A 21,497-nucleotide genomic window follows, 5' to 3' on the forward strand; every position below is an offset into this window, starting at 1 on the left:
CACAGGAAACAGGAAGTAACTGTTAATCAGGTCACACAAGTGTTCTTGTAAATGATTGGTTACTTCTACTGTAAATCAAATTGAGTCAGCCAATCAGTGACGAAGATCAGACGGCAATACTCAGATTATACGGAAGGGGCGCGTTTTTTGCATTTATAATATAGGCGCTGCTTTTTACCTAGTGCCGCGGCCTAGTTGTAAGTAGTGGGTGTCGTCGTTGCGGCCTAGTCGTAATCAATTTTCATCCGGTCTTAGGTGCAGGTAATATTTTTATGTAAGCTTCAGTCTTTGATTTGCGAATTCTCTGTGTGATTTTTTCCTTTATATGTTCTATAGTTATTATATCTATCGTTTCTTATACAGCAACCCTTGCCGCCATATTACTGGGATTCCTTGTACCCGGGAGACTATGGTGTACGATAGATAACGTTTCTATATACACTCTTGTATTAACTATTTGATGACTTGCAATTTCAGAGTATTTTATATTTAACTACTGGCAATTATTTATTATTATTATTAGTATATTGGGTGGTGTGCTTTTAGTTTTTTTTTTTTCATGCAGCCCCGGGCTGCATTGTGCTCCCAGCATTTATCATGCACGATTTAATCACCCAGGTTGGACTAGTGTAGAGTGATTTTAAGACCCCAGCTCAGAACTGGTGGATAGGGGGGATTACAACCAGGGATTATTATTTTTATTAAAATGAATACATACAAAATCACAGGACTATAAGTGAGAAGGTATAATGTTACAGCTACTGATTTCCCGTCTATAAGTCCTGCAGCCTTATGCACAGTCATATGAACATATTTGGCAATGAGAACTGCACAAGGGACAGAATACAGTCTTGTAATATCTAAAGGGACATGGAGCCCAATAAATTTATTTTCTGATTCTAAGAGCATTCAGTTAAAAAAAAAAAATGGCTTTGTTCTAATTGCACAATCATTGTTGCCCTATATAATGCTCTTGCAAATATGTATTAAAGTGATGATAAACTAATCTTTACAAAAAAAAGATTTGAAATGTTAGTGATATTTTAGATGGTGTTTAATTAATCAGCTGTAATGAAGATGAGTTGCAACTTTTTATTATAGACATGAAATTTAAATACCCTGTGCTCTGCCGCCCACTTCATAAGTCATTTTTTTTTCTTTGCGCTATTGGTTTGAACTGTTTTCCAATCCGCGTTCTTCCCATATGGCACTTTTGTTTTAGCCCGCGTGCTTATTGGAGAACAATTAGCTCACAGAAAAATGTGATTTTGAAAAAAATTAACATTCTAGCTTTTTATCTCTTCCACCTCCCGCTAGGATTATAAATTATTCTGATGACTTGGTTTACATGGCTTTTCTATAGCCAATACAGTGAATGTAAATTTTCATGATTTGTGCCAGTTTTTTAAAAATACTATTAAAAACAAGGGCACTTTCACTCATGAAATCTTACATTGCACCGTATTTTTACAAATACTTAAAGGGACACTGAACCCATATTTGTTTTCTTTCATGATTCAGATAGAGCATGCAATTTTAAGCAACTTTCTAATTTACTCCTATTATAAATGTTTCTTCATTCTCTTGCTATCTTTATTTGAAAAAGAAGGCATCCAAGCTTTTTTTGGTTCAGAAACTCAGGACAGCACTTTTTTTTTATTGGCTGATTAATTTATCCACCAATCAGCAAGGACAACCCAGGTTGTTCACCAAAAATGGGCCGGCATCTAAACTTACATTCTTGCATTTCAAATAAAGATATCAAGAGAATGAAGAAAATTTTGATAATAGGAGTAAATTAGAAAGTTGCTTAAAATTTCATGCTCTATCTGAATCACGAAGTAAACATTTTGGGTTCAGTCCAAAATTTTTCTTTCGTGATTCAGATAGAGCAGCAACTTTGTAATTTACTCCTATTATCAATTTTTCTTTGTTCTCTTGCTATCTTTATATAAAAAAGAAGGCATCTAAGCTTTTTGTCTTGGTTCAGAACTCTGGACAGCAGTTTTTGATTGGTGGATGAATTTATCCACCAATCGGCAAGGACAACCTAGGTTGTTCACCAAAAATGGGCCTTCATCTAAACTTACATTCTTGCATTTCAAATAAAGATACAAAGAGAATAAATAACATTTGATAATAGGAGTATATTAGAAAATTGCTTAAAATATCATGCTGTACCTGAATCACAAAAGAGAATATTTGGGTTCAGTGTCCCTTTAACTTTCTCTTGTGCAAAGCCGGATCGTCTGCTTCTCCTGCTGTAATTACACAGCAATGACGAAACCGGCTTCTTCCCATCATGGCTTGGTCTCACAAGATGGATGCTCAGGGGGTGTGCATGATTGGAAGAAGCCGGTTTTGTCATTGGTGACTTATGTACAGAGGAACTACTGGCTTTGCACAAGAGAAAGTTAAGTATTTGTAAAAATACGGGGCAATGTAAACTTTCATGAATGAAAGTGCCCCTGTTTTTAATAGTATTTTTAAAACCCGGGCACTAATTCATGAAAGTTTACATTGACTTGAATAATTGAAATGTTCAGTATAGGTGAGGATACAATATGAAAAATAGCTATTTCAAACGACACAATAAAGGAAACATTTGTAAACAGTTTATATAAACTCCAGCAGTTAAAATGGGGTTATACGTTAAAGGGACAAGGAACAACTTTCCAATTTACTTTTTATCATCAAATGTTCTTTGTTCTTTTGGTGTTCTTTGTTGAAAGCTAAACCTAGGTAGGCTCAAACGCTACTTTCTAAGCCCTTGAAGGCTGCCTCTTATCTCAGTGCATTTTCAGTGTTTCACAGCAAGACAGCACTAGTTCGTATGTGCCGTTGGAATTATTTTGGAGTCAGCACTGATTGGCTGAAATGCAAGTCTGTCAAAAGAACTGAAATAAGGGGGCAGTCTGCAGAGGTTTAGATACAAGGTAATCGCAAAAGTAAAACGTGTATAATTTTAACTGTTGGTTATGCAAAACTAAGAAATGGGCAAAAATGCAAGCAGTTACTGCCTTTAGGACATTAAATATATAATATATATATATATATATATATATATATATATATATATATATATATATATATATATATATATATATATATACATATACATATACATATACATACTGTTTGTACTGTAGATCAAAGACCAGGACTTGTCAGATTTGAGAAGTAAATAAATTATATCAAACTGGAATTACAGCTGCTCACTACTGTTAGAAATTAATAGATTTTATTTTTATGTTAGATTTGTTGCAGTGATGGCTGTTCATGAAACCAGACCCAACAACACTATTTACATTAACAACCTCAACGAAAAAATAAAGAAGGATGGTAAGTCTGGCATTTGTTTGATGTGATCAGCTGGTGCCGACCTATTGGGTGCATTAGACAGAGGTATCTTTTAAATTCATATCTCTCCACGTTTTTTTAGAGCTGAAGAAATCCCTGTATGCCATCTTCTCGCAGTTCGGGCAGATCCTTGATATCTTGGTGTCCCGCAGCCTAAAGATGAGGGGGCAGGCGTTTGTCATTTTCAAGGAAGTCAGCAGTGCTACCAATGCCTTAAGATCTATGCAGGGGTTTCCCTTCTATGATAAGCCAATGGTGAGTGCCTTCATGCCATATTAGCTTCTCGTCGGTCTTGTAGTAAGGGTGGGATTTGAAGTTTAAAAGACTTTAGTGCTGCTTAAAAGTTTTGTGCACACTTGCTACATGGATGCAAAGCCAAAGTGTTAAATTTTGACCAAGTGGCAATTTACAGAATACTATGGTATGGTTTCAGATTGTTTGGAGCTTGGTATAACATGAAGTAGCACAGGGGTCGACAAATCTGTTTAAAATTTATCAGCCAGTAACCAAATTTAGGAGTCAGGCACACTTTTAGAATCTAGACAGTGGTATTTTATATAGATTGAGAATAGACCAAAAAGTTAGGAGCCAATGGCTCCCAGGCTCCTGGGTTTGCTGAGCCCTGCTGTAGCAAATATGGTCAATAGGATGCTTGTACAGTAAAATACAGTGTCGTAGTTATCGATAACTGATGTTCGCTGACTAGATGTCTGATTTTAAATATTTTTGTTTTATCATAATAATGACCAGCTTAGTAACCTAGATCTTTCCTATTGGCGACAACGGAGGCAGGTTCACACAATTTTGTTTTAGCACTTGGCATCTTTTTAGGCTTGTGTTAAGACTTGACATTTTGCCCTTAGAGAATCCAATACTCCAAGTCAGACTCCGACATAATCGCCAAAATGAAAGGAACCTTTGTGGAGAGGGACCGCAAACGTCAAGAGAAGAAAAAAGTAATCAAAGTCCCTGAACCTGTACCGATAATGAAAAAAGGTGTTCCAGGTGCAGCTGCTGTTCCAGGGCAGATGTCGGTGAGTCTTGTGATTCTGAGCATAGATTATTCACATTTTTGGTGTCTACTTCTATTATAATGGTGTTGTTTCTCAGGGCATGCAGAATATTCCTGGCATGGCGCAGGCACCGCGCATGATGCATATGGCTGGTCAGGGACCATACATGCACCACCCAGGCATGATGCCGCCACCAGGATTAGGGCCTGGACAAATGCCACCTGGAGGTTTGCCTCATGGACAGATGATGCCTGGACAGATGGCACCCATGCAGCCAGTAAGTAATCTTGCAGTGTTGTACACAGTGATCAAGTTCAGGGATTTCCATTTATATATGCCCTTTAAAGGGACTTTTATTATGAACAGCATTAACATGTTAAATGTAATATCCCCTCCAAGAATCTTAAAGGGACAGTAAGCATTTATAATCACAAGATGTGTTCTAGAATAATCAGACTAGTCTAAACTTTTTTTTTTTTTTTTTTTTTAATACATTTTACTGCAATTATGACTGCTGCAGTTTTTTTTCAGTAGCTAAACTCCACCTACTACTTTAATAGTATAAAAATAAACTAACTGACCTTTTTAAAGTGATAAATCCAAGCGTGCAACACATGCTATGATTTACCATCGCTAAAAATAAACATTAGTTTCAGTCATTTATTTTCTGAAGAAATAGTTAAACTCACCCTATCTGTGCTGCAAGTATATCGCTAACTCGGCCCTGCCGATGGCACAGCGCTCTTCTTTAATGAGGTGACGTTTTCACCTCTAAACCGATAGCCGGTGTGCGTGTCAGCTGACATCCTAGCACAGCTAGAGGTGGAAACGTCACCTCATTGGAGAAGAGCACTTTACCATCGACGGCCGCAAACAGTGAGTAACAGTCCCCCCCCCCCCCTTCAGTAAATGACTGAAACTAATGGTTTTTATCTTTTAGTTATAGTAAATCCTAGTGTTTGTTATACACTTGGATTTACCATCAATTTAAAGCACTGGTTTTCAATCGTGTCTTCAGGCCTCCCTAACAGGCCACATTTTGTGGATATCTGAACTGGAGCACAGGTGTAATCAGCTAATTAGTAAACATGGTTATTTTACCTGCTCTCATCCAAGGTTATCCATTAAACCTGCACTGTTAGGGGGAGGAACAAATAAAAGGGGTCTTTCAGTCATGAAGTATAAAATACTTCATGCTGAAAGCTCCTTTGTTTGCCACACTGAGCTGATAAGGCAGCCCATGGCAGAATGCGATTTGCCAATATAGCCAATAGCTTTGTTGGAAATACAGCTTGGGACCTGCTGGCGCCAGATTTCACACATGGCTATTGGCTAAGAGGTGGAAACATCACCTCAGCCAAATGGCATTCTGCCATAGCAGCTTAGTGTAGCAAACGCTGCAAACAAAGGAACTTTCAGCATGAAGTATTTTATATTTCATGGCTGATAAGTCCCCTTTGTTCCAATGGTAAATCCTAGCGTTTTCACAAACTCTAGGATTTACCATCGCTTTAAATCAATAGTGTACTAACTCTGTATTGTTTGTACACCCAGACTGGGCTGCTTATTTCCACCTAAATTGAAGGCAGACTTCCCCACTGAATGCTAGGAATGGGTATTTGTCTGTTTCGTTAACTGCCAAATGTGGCAGTAGGCGGCCACTCATGAACTTCGGCTATTTTTGGTGCTGGGGTGATTCTTGTGAAAGATCACCACACTGTGCATATCCAGATCTTAATGTTTTGTGCTTTCACAAGAAGAAATCCGGCTCCAGAAAGAGCTGAATGCCACAAGCAGCAGCCCTCTTCCATATTCGGATCATCACAAATGATCCGCATGCACATGCCTAATTTAAATGAATGCAGCAGTTTTTAGTTTAGTCTTCCTTTTAACCCTTACTGGCTGTTTTAAAGGGACGTTAACTGCTGAGCACAGCTACAAAAGAACAGGAATTACTCCATGCCATAGCATTTCATCCATTTCCTGCAGCTCAAATCCTTTCTCGGTTAGCTCAAAGGTTCCAGGTTCTCCAAGATGGCAGCCCCCAGTACAAAGAGTTGGTGTTTCACCATCGGACAACTTTTCAGGGTTTAAAATAGGAACATGGCTTTGAAGAGAACTGCAGCAAGATGAGGAAAAGCATAGTGAATAGTTGTGCCCAGCAGTTTAATGTCCCTCTAAGGATAAGTATCTGCAAGTAAGACAGAAGCACGGATTTGTTCAGAATAGGAACGTTTGTGTGAAATGCCCTCTTTAAAATTAAATAAAGGCTACTGAGTTTTTTTTTTTTTTGTCTTAAAGGGACAGTCAATACCAGATTTTTGTTGTTTTCAAAGATTATACCTTTATTACCCATTCCCCAGTTTTGCATAACCAACAGTTCTATTAATATACTTTTTACCTCTGTGATTAACTTGTATCTAAGCATCTTCTGACAGCCCCCTGATCACATGACATTTTATTTATTATCTATTGACTTTCATTTTAGCCAGTTAGTGCAGTGTCTGCCACAATCCACGGGCTTGATCACAATGTTATCTATATGGTTTACATGAACTAGCTCTCCCCTGTGGTGAAAAGCAAATATATAAAAAAAAAGTGATAAGAGGCGGCCTTCAAGGGCTTAGAAATTATCATATGGGCCTTCCAAGGTTTAGCATTCGACTAAGAATACCTAGAGAACGAAGCAAAATTGGTGATAAAAGTACATTGGAAAGTTGTTTAAAATTACATACCCCATCTGAATCATAAGTTGTTTTTGTTTTTTTTTTAAGTTTAGTTTTGTCTTTTGTTCTCAGATTTCAGAGAATCCACCCAACCACATCCTCTTCCTTACAAACCTCCCAGAAGAGACCAACGAGTTGATGCTCTCGATGTTGTTCAACCAGTGAGTATTTCCAGAACATAAAAACCTATTTCTACCCCCTGTAATCTTCTTTTCCATAGCTCAGTGGTACTATACATGTGCACACCACCTGACAGATTTTATTTACTACCCAGCTAAAATCCAAGCTAATATTTAAGCTATTTCCACACACACCTAATATCAGTTTGTTAAATTATGTAGCACCTAAATTTAAAAAAAAGTTATTGAAAAGTATTACACGGCCATCACCCATCTGCTTCATAATGCCACCTGGCTAGGAAAACTTTCTGTGGAGAACGTTCACTTACTGTCTGTCTCTCCTTTCAGGTTCCCTGGCTTCAAAGAGGTCCGTCTTGTCCCTGGACGCCACGATATCGCCTTTGTGGAGTTTGATAACGATGTGCAGGCTGGAGCTGCCAGAGACTCTCTGCAAGGGTTCAAAATCACACAGAGCAACTCTATGAAAATATCGTTTGCTAAAAAATGAGAACAAGAAGAAACTTTTAGGCTTTCCAATCTCAAGATTTTACCCTGTTTTTATACTTTTGGATCGTTCCTCATTTGGCAAACATGCTATTTCAGTTTACTGATGTCTGTGTATTACTGCACCGGACGCATGTTTATTTTTTTTCAATTCTATTGCTGTTATGGTGTGACATCCAGTGTCCCCCGTCCATCCTGCTTATATTGGTGAGTATGATGGTTTTTCTGGAGTTTTTTGTTTACATGACTTTGTACAAAATGTGAAAGCATTGCACCCAGAGTCTGCAACACAGACATAGAACCTGGAGCTTCTGTTAATAAAACAAAATTGGTTACAATATTGTCTGAGTCTCATTCAATAAATGTAATTAACTACAGTTTTGGGTGGTGGTGATGGCTTAGGTGCATGTCACAATTTATAAACTTTTGATATATTCTTTTACTGAGCTCCCACTGCAATCACAAGAATTGGGCAACCTCTGGTCTAGACATCCTCTTGTTGATATGTCCATATGTTCTTCCATTGGCCATGACAGCTCATGCCAGCTCCTGAGTGTACCCTGTCTGAAGGGTGCGTGTGACCTTTTTTTCTTTAGAAATAGATTCTCTTTCCCATCCTTAACAAAAGTATGTCTACATCTCAAATTCACAAAATCAGAGCAGCACTCATACCAATATTTCAGGGACTCTCAGAGTGACTGCCAAGCTCCAATTCAATACAGAAAATTACAAGAGGGGTTCCCAAATAGAATTTAAAATCCCTTTATTAATTCAGAGGTGGGGATACAAACGTTTCGGTGGTATTCCCCTTAATAATGTGTTGCTAATGACACTTCCTCAGTCTTGCAATATATAGCCCAAACAATCTAAATTATTTTTGCTTATAACTACTTTAAGGCACCAGAGGACAGCAGCAATGTTATGCATCAATGCAACTTTTTTTAAATTTTGAGTGTGGTAAAGCATGACGATCAACACAGCATCTGATATAGCAGAACAAGTTGCTATTTTCCATCTAAAGGGGAGGAGAATCCACGGGTACATTCATTACTTGTGGGAAATAAGAACCTGGCCACTAGGAGGAGCATGGATGAAAGTTAGTCCGTTGATGCAGGGAGAGTCTTTCTGCAAAACCATCCCGACTCATATTAACAGCTCCACAAGCAATCGGCGTTCTCGAGTTTCACTGCCTGCTTTCTGCACTCCGGTCCATGTCAGGAGCGATGCTGTTACACTTGAAGGGCCGTGTTCCTGTTCCACGGCGTAGATTCTGTTAAGATCGTTTCATTTTTTACTTCATAATAACAGAAGACAGGGTCAGTGTGGTGCCTTTATCTTTATGGAATTAAAGGGTTAATATTCCTGGTAAGGGTATTATTGAACAGTGGGGGTTTATACATGATATTGTTTGTGTTATTGCTGCGAGATGTGGCTCTGGCAATATGTTGAACGTCAGGTTGTCTTCCAAGAGTATTGAGAGTCCAATTTTTGGTGCCTTTTTCTCGGTGCAGGGGCAGTCCTGCGAGGCATCCCATGTGACCGGGTGTGGCTGTCTCCACTTCCTCGGTTAATCAGCGGTGCAGTAGACAAAACTGTTTCTGTAGTCCGGGTCATAGGAGGTGGTTAGTGCCCCGGCCATTGGTGGTATAAAGGTGCCTGTTAAGCTATTGTCCATAATAAAGGTGCAAGCTATGGAGGGCTCTGACAAGTTAGATGGTTCTCCCTCTTTAACAAAGTCTCATTCCTGTGTGTTTTTTTTGTGAGGTTCTTGTAGATCAGCCTGCTCAACTATGTTCCACATGCCTTGATAAAGTTGTGACGAGTAAAAGGATGTCTAGTACTACTGAGCCGTCCACCTCTGAGGGTTCCCCGTCCCGTGAGGTGCTTTCCTTGCTTTTATCTTAGATTGCACATGCAGCGCCCCAAGGTCCAACCGTTACTCCTTTGGGAGACATTCGTTGGCTGTCAGACTCTGCGAACCAGCTGCACACGGCGGTATCGAAAGTGATCCATGCCTTACCACGTTGTGCTAAGTGTAGGGCGTATCATGGCGGCCCGGCCCAGGGGTTGTCTGCGCCTAAGAAAATACCAGAGGCATTATACGATGACTAGGCCCTCTCAGACTCCTCGGAGGAGGCTCCTTCTGGGTTGGAGTCCGTGTCATCTAAACCTCTGGCTGTGGAGGAGCCTGATTTTAGGTTTAGGATAGAGAATTTGCGCTTCTTGCTGAGGTAGGTGCTTGCTACTTTGGAGGTTCCGGTACCTAAGTTTCCGGAGGATCCTTCAATTCTTAAGCTTGATAAGGTATACGAGGACAGGGTAGTACCTCAGACCTTCCCGGTTCCTGTAAAGATGGCTAATAAGAATGAGTGGGAGCGATTTTAGGTTCTTCCTTTCCCCTTCTTCCTTTAAGAGACTGTTTCCCCGTTCCGGACTCTAAGCTTGAGCTGTGGGGAACTGTCCCTAAAGTGGATGGTGCCATCTCCACACTGGCGAAGCGGAGAACTGTTCCTCTCAATGATAGTTTGTCGTTTAAAGAGCCCATGGATAAAAAGTTGGAAAACATGTTAAGGAAAATGTTTCAGCACACAGTTTGTTTTTCAGCCGGCAGTGGCTGTAGCTACAGCATATTGGTGTGAATCCCTGTGTGATATGGTCGAGGGGGGACCTAAACAAGTTTCTGACTGTTCCATCGTTCAAAATGGAAACTATCAGATCTATTCTGTCCCTAGTTCATGACCATAGACTTTAAGGATGCTTACCTTCATGTTCCTGCAATCAATGGTCAGTCCACAGCACTTTCATTTTTTCTTTATTAGAAAAAGTATAGAACGGAAAGTGACGCTTCAGGGTTGCCCCCCTTGGTATGATTAATGGGGCAACCCTGAAACTTTTTATTTTTCATTCTATACTGTTTCTAATAAAGTGAACTTTTAACTAAAGTGCTGTGGACTGACCATTGGTTGTATGACTAGTTGTTTGGCAGCTACCCCCAGGTCTTCACAAGCACATTCCACTTGGAGTTATTACCTTCATGTTCCAATTCACAGGGACCACTTCAAGTTCCTAAGATTTGCGTTTCTGGACCAACACTTCCAGTTTGTGGCCCTTCCTTTCGGGTCTGGCGACAGCCCCAAAAGTCTTCACAAAGGTTCTGGGGACTCTACTTGCAGTTGACAGATCCAGAGGCATTGCTGTGGCGCCCTACCTGGACGACATCCTAGTCCATGTGCCGTCGTCCAGTCTCGTAGAGGATCCCTCAAGGGTTCTCCTCTTGCTTCAATCTCACGGTTAGAAGATCAACTCAGGAAAGAGTTCCCAGAAACATGGTAGAGTTCCTGGGCATGATAATAGACTCAAGTTCCATGATGATTTTTCTCACAGATCAGCGATGCAGAAAGATTGCGTCCACCTGGTTTGCCCTTCAGTCCTCATCAAGGCCCTTGGTGGCTCAATGTATAGAGGTGATCAGGCTCATGGTATCCAGCATAGATGTCATTCCATTCGCCAGTTTTCATCTCAGACCTCTTCAGTTGTGCATGTTGAGGCAGTGGAACGGCGACCATTCAGATCTATCACAACAGATATCACTGGACATTCAGACTCGGAGATCCCTCTCTTGGTGGGTGCGTCTGAAACAACTGTCCCTGAGACTGTCCTGGGAGATTGTGACCACGGACGTGAGTCTCTCAGGATAGGGAGCTGTTTGGGGTTCCAGGTTGGAGCAAGGACAATGGACTCGGGAAGATTCTCTGAAGGCATGACCTCCCCTGGGGTCGTTCAACTTCATCAGATTCCAGACTATTACTTTGGTGGCTTACATCAACCATCGGGGAGGTACGAGAAGCTCCCTAGCTATGAGGGAGGTGTTTTGGATTTGGAGTGGGTGGAGTCCCACAACTGCTCGCTCTCAACAATACACATTCTAGGTGTGGACAACTGGGAAGCGGACTTTCTCAGCAGGCAATTCTTCCATCGGGGGAATGGTCTCTCCACCCCGAGGTGTTTGCAAACTTTTTTCCCTCAGGTGGGGAACACCAGAGATCTCATGGTGTCCAAACTCAATTGTAAGCTACCCAGATACAGGTCAAGGGAGCCCCAGTGAGAGCTGATAGATGCCTTAGTGGTTTCTTGGGGGTTCAATCTAGTTCACATTCTCCCACTGTTACCACTTCTACGTTGTGTATTGGCCCACACCAAACTGGCGCAAGCTCCGGCTATTCAGATTGCTCCATCGTGGCCACGGATGACGTGGTTTGCGGATCTGGTGGGGATGTCATCCTCTCTGCCATGGAGGTTACCCTGTCGCAGGGATCTGCTGGTACAGGGCCCCTTTATCACCAAAATCTCGATTCTCTGAGGCTGACTGCGTGGAGATTGAATGCCTAGTCTTAGCCAAAAGAGGATTTTCTGAGGGTGTGATTGATACTCTAGTTCAGGCCAGGAAGCCGGTCACTCGTCACATCTTTCATAAGGTGTGGAGGACTTACTTGTCATGGTGTGAGAGCATGTATATCCTTGGCACAAGGTGAAGGTATCCAGGATTTTGTCCTTCCTCCAGGATGGGTTGGAGAAGGGTCTTGCCACTAGTTCCTTAAAGGGACAGATTTTGGCGTTATCAGTCTTGTTACATAGGAGGCTTGCTGAGCTTCCTGATATTTAGTCTTTTGTTCAGGCTCTGTCTAGGATCAGGCCTGTTTTTAGACACTCCACTCCCCCATGGAAACTTGGTCCTCAAGGTGTTGCAGAGGGTTCAGTTTGAGCCTATGCATTCTATGCACGTTAAGATTCTGTCCTGGAAGGTTCTTTTCCTATTGGCTATTGCATCGGCGTGCAGAGTCTCTGAACTGGCGGATAAGGCTGTTCTTTGCACAAGTTTTGGGGTTTCTTCCCAAGGTGGTATCTAACCGTAACATCAATCAAGAAATAGTTGTTCCTTCTTTGTGTTTTAACCCTTCCTCTTCGGAGAGGTTACATCATAACCTGGATGTGGTTCGAGCCTTGAAGTTCTATCTGCAGGCTACAAAGGATTTCAGACAGTCTACATCTCTTTTTGTGGTGTATTCTGGGAAGCGCAGAGAGCCTCTGCTACTTCTTTATCCTTTTGGTTGAGGAACTTGATTCGCTTAGCCTATGAGACAGCGGGACATAAGCCTCCTCAGAGGATCACGGTTCATTCAATTAGAGCTGTGGCTTCTTCTTGGGCCTTTAAGAATGAGGCCTCTATGGAGCAGATTTGTAAGGCAGCTACTACGTTTTACAAATTTGACGTTTTTGCTTCGGCGGAAGTAGTTATTGGGAGAAAGGTGTTGCAGCCTGTGGTGCCCTTAGATTAGGGTCTGCCTCCTTTTGCCCTCTCGTTTTTCATTCAGTGTCCTCTAGAGCTTGGGTATTTGTTACCACAAGTAATGAATGAAGCCGTGGCCTCTCCTCCCCTTTAGATGGAAAACATAATTTATGCTTACCTGATAATTTAATTTCCATTGTGGGGAGGAGAGTCCACGGCTCCCGCCCATAGCTCCGGTGGTCGGACCTAAGTTTATTTATCTTCTGGCACCATTTATACCCTGATAGTTCTTTTACTGCTCCTTGTTCCCTCAGCAGAATGATTGGGGAGTGGGGGAGCTATTTAAGCCTTTGGCTAAGGGGTGTCTCTGCCTTCGCCTGGTGGCACGGTTCTTATCTCCCACAATAATGAAGGAAGCCGCGGACTCTCCTCCTCACGATGGAAATGAAATTATCAGGTAAGCATAATTTATGTTTGTCCATATGTACACAAAATATAACAAGTTTATTAAGAAACCTTTTCCATTTAATAAAATGACCAATTTATTTCCTTATTAATCCCTTTGGGTTCCATAGTAACCAGCTAAAAGATCCAGAACACTTCACGCTGTTTATGCAGGTGCTCCCTATTACCTCCTCTCCTGGGGGTATTTACCCTTTCAATAAAGTTAAAACGCAAATGATTAATTTGATGTACTGCCTTCAGAAAGTGCCCAGCTACCGGGGCTGTAATTACATTGCAGCAAATATTGCTTTTATGTTTGCTGATGTGATCCCTAATTTGCCTGGTGGTCTCCCCCACATAACCATGGGCACCTAATCAAATAGACTATACAAGTGGACCCTGAGGCTGTAATTTATTTCTAAGAAGAGTATAGGCTGTTTTCCCTGCTTAGGATGTATTAAAGGGACAGTTTTTGTTTAAAAAGAAAGATAATCCTTTTTTTTTTTTTTACCCATTCCCCAGTTTTGCATAACCAACAGTTATATTTATATATTTTTTACCTCTGTGATTATCTTGTATCTAAGCCTCTGCAAACTGCCCCTTTATTTCAGTTCTTTTGACAGACTTGCAGTTTAGCCAATTAGTGATGGCTCCCACGTAACTTCACGTGCATGAGCACAGTGTTATCTATATGAAAAACATTAACTAACACCCTCTAGTGGTGAAAAACATGTTAAAATGCATTCTTAAGAGGCGGCCTTCAAGGTCTAAGAAATTAGCATATGAACCTCCTAGGTTAAGCTTCCAACTAAGAATACCAAGTGAACAAAGAAAAATTGGTGATAAAAGTAAATTGGAAAATTGTTTAAAATTACATGCCCTATCTGAATCATGAACGTTTTTTTTGGACTAGACTGTCCCTTTAACTGCAGTTCCATCATTAGGAGTTCCTACTTTTCACATCCCTTAACTAGCTATGTTTTATTATAATACACTTATGTTGTCTATTTCATTAAGTGCCCCTGTGGGGGAGACCACCAGGCGTATTAGGGACCACATCAGCAAACATAAGACTGCTGCTCCTTAACTCGTACCCCTACTCTGAGGTGGCGGACAGCAATCTGCCCGATTGCATACGTTTGGGTTTGTTGACTGCTAGCAGCCGATTGGCAAACCATCTATAAAACTGCACACAAAAAAAAACAGTTCAAGAAAAATAACAGGTTAAAAAAAAACCCTAGGCCGCGATCCAATATAAATCGTCACCAGCAAAAGCCGGCGATGCCAAATTTTGCGCTGGTTTGGTATCACATATACGGCATAACATAGAAGTTATGCTCTTATATTTCTGCCTTCGGCCGTAGTTTTTTGGCCCATAGACAGGTATACCAAACAAGCGCAGTTTGGTATCCAATATACAGCGTAAGGACTTACGTGGGGAAAATGGAGAAATCTTACTCCATTTTCACCTCGCCACAAATTGCAGGCGTAGTAAGTCTTACGTTGTGTATTGGAGCCCCGTAACTCCCTAAACTGGCTGCAAAATAAAACCTAACGCATGCGCAATGTCTATCTACCTGTCAACCGCAATCCCTAAACTGCCGGACCCCGCCGCCACCTACATTAAATGTCTAACCCCCTAATGTGATCCCCCTACACCGCCGCCACCTACATTAAAATTATTACCAATGTTATGAGCTGCTTATTCTATTTTCATTATTTTATATGTCTAACCAAACTTTTCCTTTTCTTTTACTGAACTCTTCTCTGCAACTGCAGATATATTACTTCTGTATTTTCCAGCAATTCACTTATAACCTAATAACCTACGTATCTGCATTTTTCTAACAACTTGCTTCTAACCTAAAAATGGCTTTTTCTCATGGATTGTTTTCTAAATGTCTTAAAATCAAGGCCTCTTTGTCTAGTATTATTTTTCCAACCCAATTAGTATCTGGCCAAAGTCCAAGAAAGCATATCTTACTTATTCTAACATAGAGAACCAGTTTTTTTTTAGCTATCACTAATCACGTGAGATTTATTGGCCAATCATTATCAGCCAATTAGCTCTCTGCTTTGTAAGTTACTGTAATAGTATAAAAATACATGTATATGAAAATGATTTAGTCTTGCGTTGCTGTGTTTTGCAACAGTGTAATAAAGATTACCTCTCCTGAGGTGAGCCCTTGTTTGATAAATATCTGGTCTGGACCTCTTTATTACTGCACCTGAGACGAGCTCACTCACGACAGTAACTTGGCGACTCTGGTGGGACATGCTTCAGGTCGACCTTTCCATTCCTCCCTGGCTGGGAACCAACATCTGTGCGCACCCATCTGATTCAGGTCTATAGCTTAACTGTGGGAGGTTTTGTCTTGTTGGCCAGGGAGTCCCGGGGGCGATAAGGGAGTACGTCCTGAGGAACAGACCACAAACAATGGACAAAATCTACCCCTTGGACCAGTCTGTGAGTGTCTTCTTGTCTTTTGTGTTCATGTACGTGTAATATATGTTGTGGGTCTTTTACCATGTTTTTGTTTTATATACTGGATCACTATTAAATTCAGTGAGACATCTGTCTGGCAGTTAAACACCATTAGGGTGCCAGCCCATTATAAAATAAAGTTTCAGGTGGTAGGGATTTTACAGAGGCAGAAATAGGGATCCAAGACATATTGTGACTTGAGACTATAGTGCTAATCTCTCCCGCTAAGCAGCAACGTAAAGGAAATGTCCGTCCGAAAACTGCAGGGACTTGATTAGGGATTAAAGTGAGGTGTGGATTTTGAGGCGTTAAAGTGCCCCTGTTTTTGGTTGAATTTTTGTAGACTGGGCATCAAAATTTACATTCACTTTAAGGAACAGGGATATAATAATGGGATCCCGGCTGTCTAAAGTAGACAAAGACTCTCCCCCTTGCTAAAGTATATGCAAATTAGGGAAAACTCAGTACTGCTTGGTTATAAAAAAAAATAGACCTTAAACTTTGTGCACAGAGCTCTGAGTTTCCTATACTCTCAGCCTTGATCCTGAATTAAGGTGGCCGAGATTTGGGTCCTTTGAGCTCCCTAAATTAATTGTCCTCCGCAATCTTCTGGTTGATATATGCCCTGACCAGATGGACTACTATTATCTTTTTGAGAATAATAGGGTTGCGGACGTCAAAACCCAAATGAAAATGTGTTTTCTGTTACTAAAAGTTTCATGTATGTTAACATTGCTTTAGAATAAATGCTGGGAGTGAAATATTTGAAGTATGTGAGATTATATGATTTTTTGTGTACAATCGCTGCAAAAGAAAGCTGGCTTTGATGTCTGATGCAGGCTAGAGCTGTGTGTGTGTATCAGGGATTCTTAGCTAAGAAATTTGACGCTGTAATAATTTGCTTGTTATTGCTTTAATTTGGTTTTAAAGTAATATGTATGTTCTTAATTTTGTGTGCCAATAATAGCATTTTTTTTTTTTTTTTTTTTTAAGTGATATTTGTTTTATGTATGGGCTGATAAGAGATTTAATGTGTTTCCATCTGTTTGAGGCATATAAAATATATGCAAGTGAAGTAACTAAGGACTTTGAAAGTGCGATGGTGTGTGTGATTTTTGTCACGCTCTAGTAAATATGAAAGTTTTTCTGGTATATGATTAATGGGTTAAGTATGTTGTATTTGCAAGTATTTGTTTGTGGAAAAGATTAAAAAAAAAAAACTTGTCTTGTTTGCCATTGGAGTTCTGCTTCTTTGCTGTATTATGGACTGTGTTTCATTAGATGTATCTAAAGTATTTGGGTCTGTTTCTTTTGCAATACATATTTAAGTATATGCAGGTTGTGATGCAGTGGGGAGGTGGAGTTTTGATGGTAAATAAGACAATAAGGTTGAATATGTAATATACATGATAAATGGTCAGCCCTTATGGGGACAGTACACTGTAAAATTGTTTTTATATTAATGTATTTTCAATGACTTGTTATACAAGCTGCATAGTATAAAATGTAGGAGAAATTGCATTTGCAAGTTTATTTGTAAATATGAAGTAGCTGGTTTTGTGTTTTTAAAACACAGTTATTGCAATGGGTTGAATTTCAGATAATAAGAATCTCTCATTGTGTTATCTTATATTTGTCTGTAAAATCCGAGCTCAGTGCTTAGACAGAGCAATGGAAAATTGTCATTTTATTACTTAAAGGACCAGTTCACTCATGGGAAAGGGGTTCATGAGTAGCAACACTGGATTAACAAGAAAAGAAGATAATACATAAAATGTAGTAGTTTGTAAAATATATTATTTTTTTTACATTTTTTATCTTCTTCTTTGCAGTTCAGCTAAATTTCCCTGGAATGCCCTGATAAAAGGGCAGTGCTACAATGCTCTATTACCCCGCCCTATGGCCAATCAAAGTGCTTTAGTAAATGATATGCTAAAGACAGTAAACCTCCAATGTGCACACACAATCAGCAGCTAACAAAATAAATTAAAATATCACTCCCCAGACTTTACATTTAACTGTCTCTGGGAGCTTAATAATTGCATAAGACCTGGATGATTTTTTATATTTTTTTTATATTGTTTTACAATACTTTGGTTACATAATCACCTTGTGCACAGACCTTTCCTTGTATATATAATATAAAACCTGCCGTTTAGATAGCAGAAATTTAGGTAGGCAGTGTAAATCAATCCTCTCTGTAATGCAAACTGAACTGCAATCTGTGAGACTAGCAGTGGAAAAAAAAAACCCGTTACATTTGTTTTCCAGCTTATTAAGGCTCCATGCCGATGTTGATTTGACTTCTGAGTTGAATACATACAGGTCTGTGTAAAAGTCTGTTCTAATACAGGAGTGGAATTGCATGTTGCAAACGTTTTCTTTTTCTCTTCAAATAAGTTGCAAACTGAGAGATATCACTGACCTAAATGTATTCAAGCTCTAAAAAAAACTGCTCACTGCTCAACACCGAATCAGGGGGTGGAGCAAGTGCTATGCACAGAAGGCAGGGGGAAAAAAAATATTTAAAGGGGTATAGGCAAACTTATGTAAAATCTGAGATTTCAAAAAAAAATATTTACAGAGAAAGAAAATGAGGTTTATTGTATGCTCAGCACTAGTATATTTAACTATGTTAGCAGTTTCAACTAAAAATATTTTTAATTTGGGTAAACTGTCCCTTTAACTATCCTGCATCCCACTGTGAGTGTGGTTTCTTATGCTGGCTTGTTTACTTAGGTTGATTGATAGATGAGACTCCAGTATAAAACTTTTACTATAGGTGGGTATACCACAGACTAAACCAGCTATTTCCAAAAGAAAAAAAGGGCAAAGGAGCTTGTACAGGGACATTCTTTACACATTTATGTGCCACACGCAATACACCTCTTACTCAATCAGACAAATACACAACATTTTTTTTTTTAAACCAACGTCTCACTAGGTATGAGACATTGCTTCTTGTACCTTCTAATATCACTATCATCCACTGTACCTCTCTCAACCCAGCAACTTTGTTACCTCTGTCTGATGATGGTACCCCACACTATGACTGTTTATCTGTATCTCTTTTCCTCCAAACCAAGGGATGACCTCTATAATGTACCTCTACCTGGTCTGGATTGGACACTGTTCTGTGATGGAAGTTTGAGCATGGTGAATGTTTCTGGTGTAGTCATGACAGATTCTGTTATAGAGGCCGAGCCCCTCCCATCTCACTACAGTGCCCAAGCGGCTGAGCTACATGCACTCACACTTGCTTGTCAGCTCTCAAAGGACAGGTCAGTAAACATTTACACTGATAGTAAATATGCTTTAGGGATTGTATACGCCACTGGTCAATTAAGGGGTTTTCTAACTTCTGCTGGTACCCAAATTGCCAATGCACCACAAGTTTCTGCACTCCTTGACTCAATTCATTTACCCGCTTCTCTGTCATGCATTGCAAAGCACACACCCACTCACAGGAACCCATTTCACTTTGTAATAGTTATGCTGATCAAATTGCTTAGCATGCAGCTTCTCTACCATTTATCCTTCTCTCACCCCCACTCACAAACCTCACCCTCTTGACACTACATTGTCTTCTCTTTACACTTCTCTGCCTGAACAAACTGTTCACCTCTGGACTATTCTTGGTGTTACCTGTGACTCTTTTGGTATCTGGTCCACTCCAGATGGATGCCCTGCTCTACCTCAACCACACCTCTCTCTTATGCTATCCTTTCTGCATAACCAAACACACTGAGGTACCACACAACTTGCTCAAACCCTTGACAGTGGTTTCCCCCCCCCCATAAAGCTGCAAAATGAGTTGTATTGAATTGTGAGACATGCTCAATTCAATCCAAGGGGGGAACCTAAAGGCCCACCAGGCGGACGCCTATGGGCATTTCAACCTTTTGAACATTTACAAATTGACTTTTCTGACATACCTCCCTGTAGGGGTTTCAAACATTTGCTTGTGATAGTGGACCAACTTAATGGATGGGTCAAGGCCTTTACTACTAGAACTGTGAAAGCCCAAGAAGTTGCCAAGTAAATGTTAAAATAACTCATACCCAGGTTTGGCCTACCCAGAGTAATTGAATCTAACAGAAGAACACATTTCACAAGTAATATTATTCAGCAACTGACATTAGCCTTAGGCTTTACTTGGCATCTCCATACCCCTTGGCATCCAGAAAGCTCAGGCCAAGTGGAAAGAAAGAACCAGACCCTAAAACAGACTATTGCTAAAATTTGTTCTCAATCAAGCCTTAAATGGGTAGATGCTTTGCCCCTAGCACTGTTTGGAACTTGCACAAACCATAGGAGGACCCTCAAGCTCTCACCATATGAACTGTTGTTTGGTAGGCCACCTCCTTTGTATAGTGCCAACACCTTACACCTGCCTGACCTTGCAGTAGGTGATGTATAACTAACTGCTTATCTTTTGCAACTGCAAAAGCAATTACATTCTCTCCACAGACATGCCTCTATCTCTCAGTCTTTGCCATTGGACGTGACTGCACATCCCTTCCAGTCAGGTGACTTCATTTTAGTCCAGACCTATAAAAAAAAAGCCACTGCAGTCTCTCTGGAAAGGTCCTTACTGGTTTTGCTGACTACTCCAACAACTATTTAAGTTGCCAAGGTCGACTCTTGGATCCACTACTCCAGGTGTAAAAGATACAGCCCAGACAAAGAAGCAGCCTTCAACGGAGCAAAGAAAGAAGAAGGTGGGGCAACCAAGGCCTCTGAAGAAGGGGTAACCAAGACCCCTGACAACGAGTGATTAATTCAGATCCTTCCTGGTTTGAAACTCAGACTAACCAGAAATAGTGAAATCTCACTAACTGAATGAGTGAAACTGAAAGATCTGTCTTTCTAACTCTTATTTACATTGTCTCACTCCTCTGTTGATATCTTGAGTAACATCCCTCAATATGTCTCCTTTGTTTTGTGTCACACTTTTGACCAGGCTCTCTTACTCTATTTCCCAATATGTGTCTTCTGGTCAGTGTGTTTGTCCTAACCCCTTTACTAAATAATCTTGTTCTGGTAACCTTGTATCTGTGGCAGTTTTTCCTCCTACTACTAGCTGCCCTCAACAAGTAATTATACTCAAAGTTCGTATTAAAGGCCTCTGAAGAAGGGGTAACCAAGACCCCTGACAACGAGTGATTAATTCAGATCCTTCCTGGTTTGAAACTCAGACTAACCAGAAATAGTGAAATCTCACTAACTGAATGAGTGAAACTGAAAGATCTGTCTTTCTAACTCTTATTTACATTGTCTCACTCCTCTGTTGATATCTTGAGTAACATCCCTCAATATGTCTCCTTTGTTTTGTGTCACACTTTTGACCAGGCTCTCTTACTCTATTTCCCAATATGTGTCTTCTGGTCAGTGTGTTTGTCCTAACCCCTTTACTAAATAATCTTGTTCTGGTAACCTTGTATCTGTGGCAGTTTTTCCTCCTACTACTAGCTGCCCTCAACAAGTAATTATACTCAAAGTTCGTATTAAAGGTCCTAAGGGGTTTGTTATCCAGTCTATTTACATAGCCCCACTAGT

The 21,497-nt window shown here is 40.3% G+C and overlaps 1 protein-coding gene across 2 annotated transcripts; it reads left to right on the forward strand.

Moving 5' to 3' along the window:
• Window positions 1–131: 131 nt before the first annotated feature.
• SNRPA (small nuclear ribonucleoprotein polypeptide A) lies at window positions 132–8,060 on the forward strand. 2 transcript variants are annotated; one of them, XM_053689118.1, is made up of 7 exons: window positions 132–261; window positions 3,257–3,342; window positions 3,443–3,615; window positions 4,224–4,394; window positions 4,471–4,650; window positions 7,172–7,260; window positions 7,567–8,060. In XM_053689118.1, exons 2-7 carry the CDS (start codon window positions 3,270–3,272, stop codon window positions 7,724–7,726), a joined length of 846 nt encoding a protein of 281 aa, XP_053545093.1. In that variant the 5' UTR covers window positions 132–261; window positions 3,257–3,269; the 3' UTR covers window positions 7,727–8,060. The 2 variants fall into 2 exon arrangements, with proteins under 2 accessions (XP_053545093.1, XP_053545094.1); XM_053689119.1 differs by having other exon boundaries at window positions 171–274.
• Window positions 8,061–21,497: the final 13,437 nt, after the last annotated feature.

Source organism: Bombina bombina, chromosome 7 (genome assembly GCF_027579735.1).
Source record: "Bombina bombina isolate aBomBom1 chromosome 7, aBomBom1.pri, whole genome shotgun sequence".
NCBI classification, from domain to species: domain Eukaryota; kingdom Metazoa; phylum Chordata; class Amphibia; order Anura; family Bombinatoridae; genus Bombina; species Bombina bombina.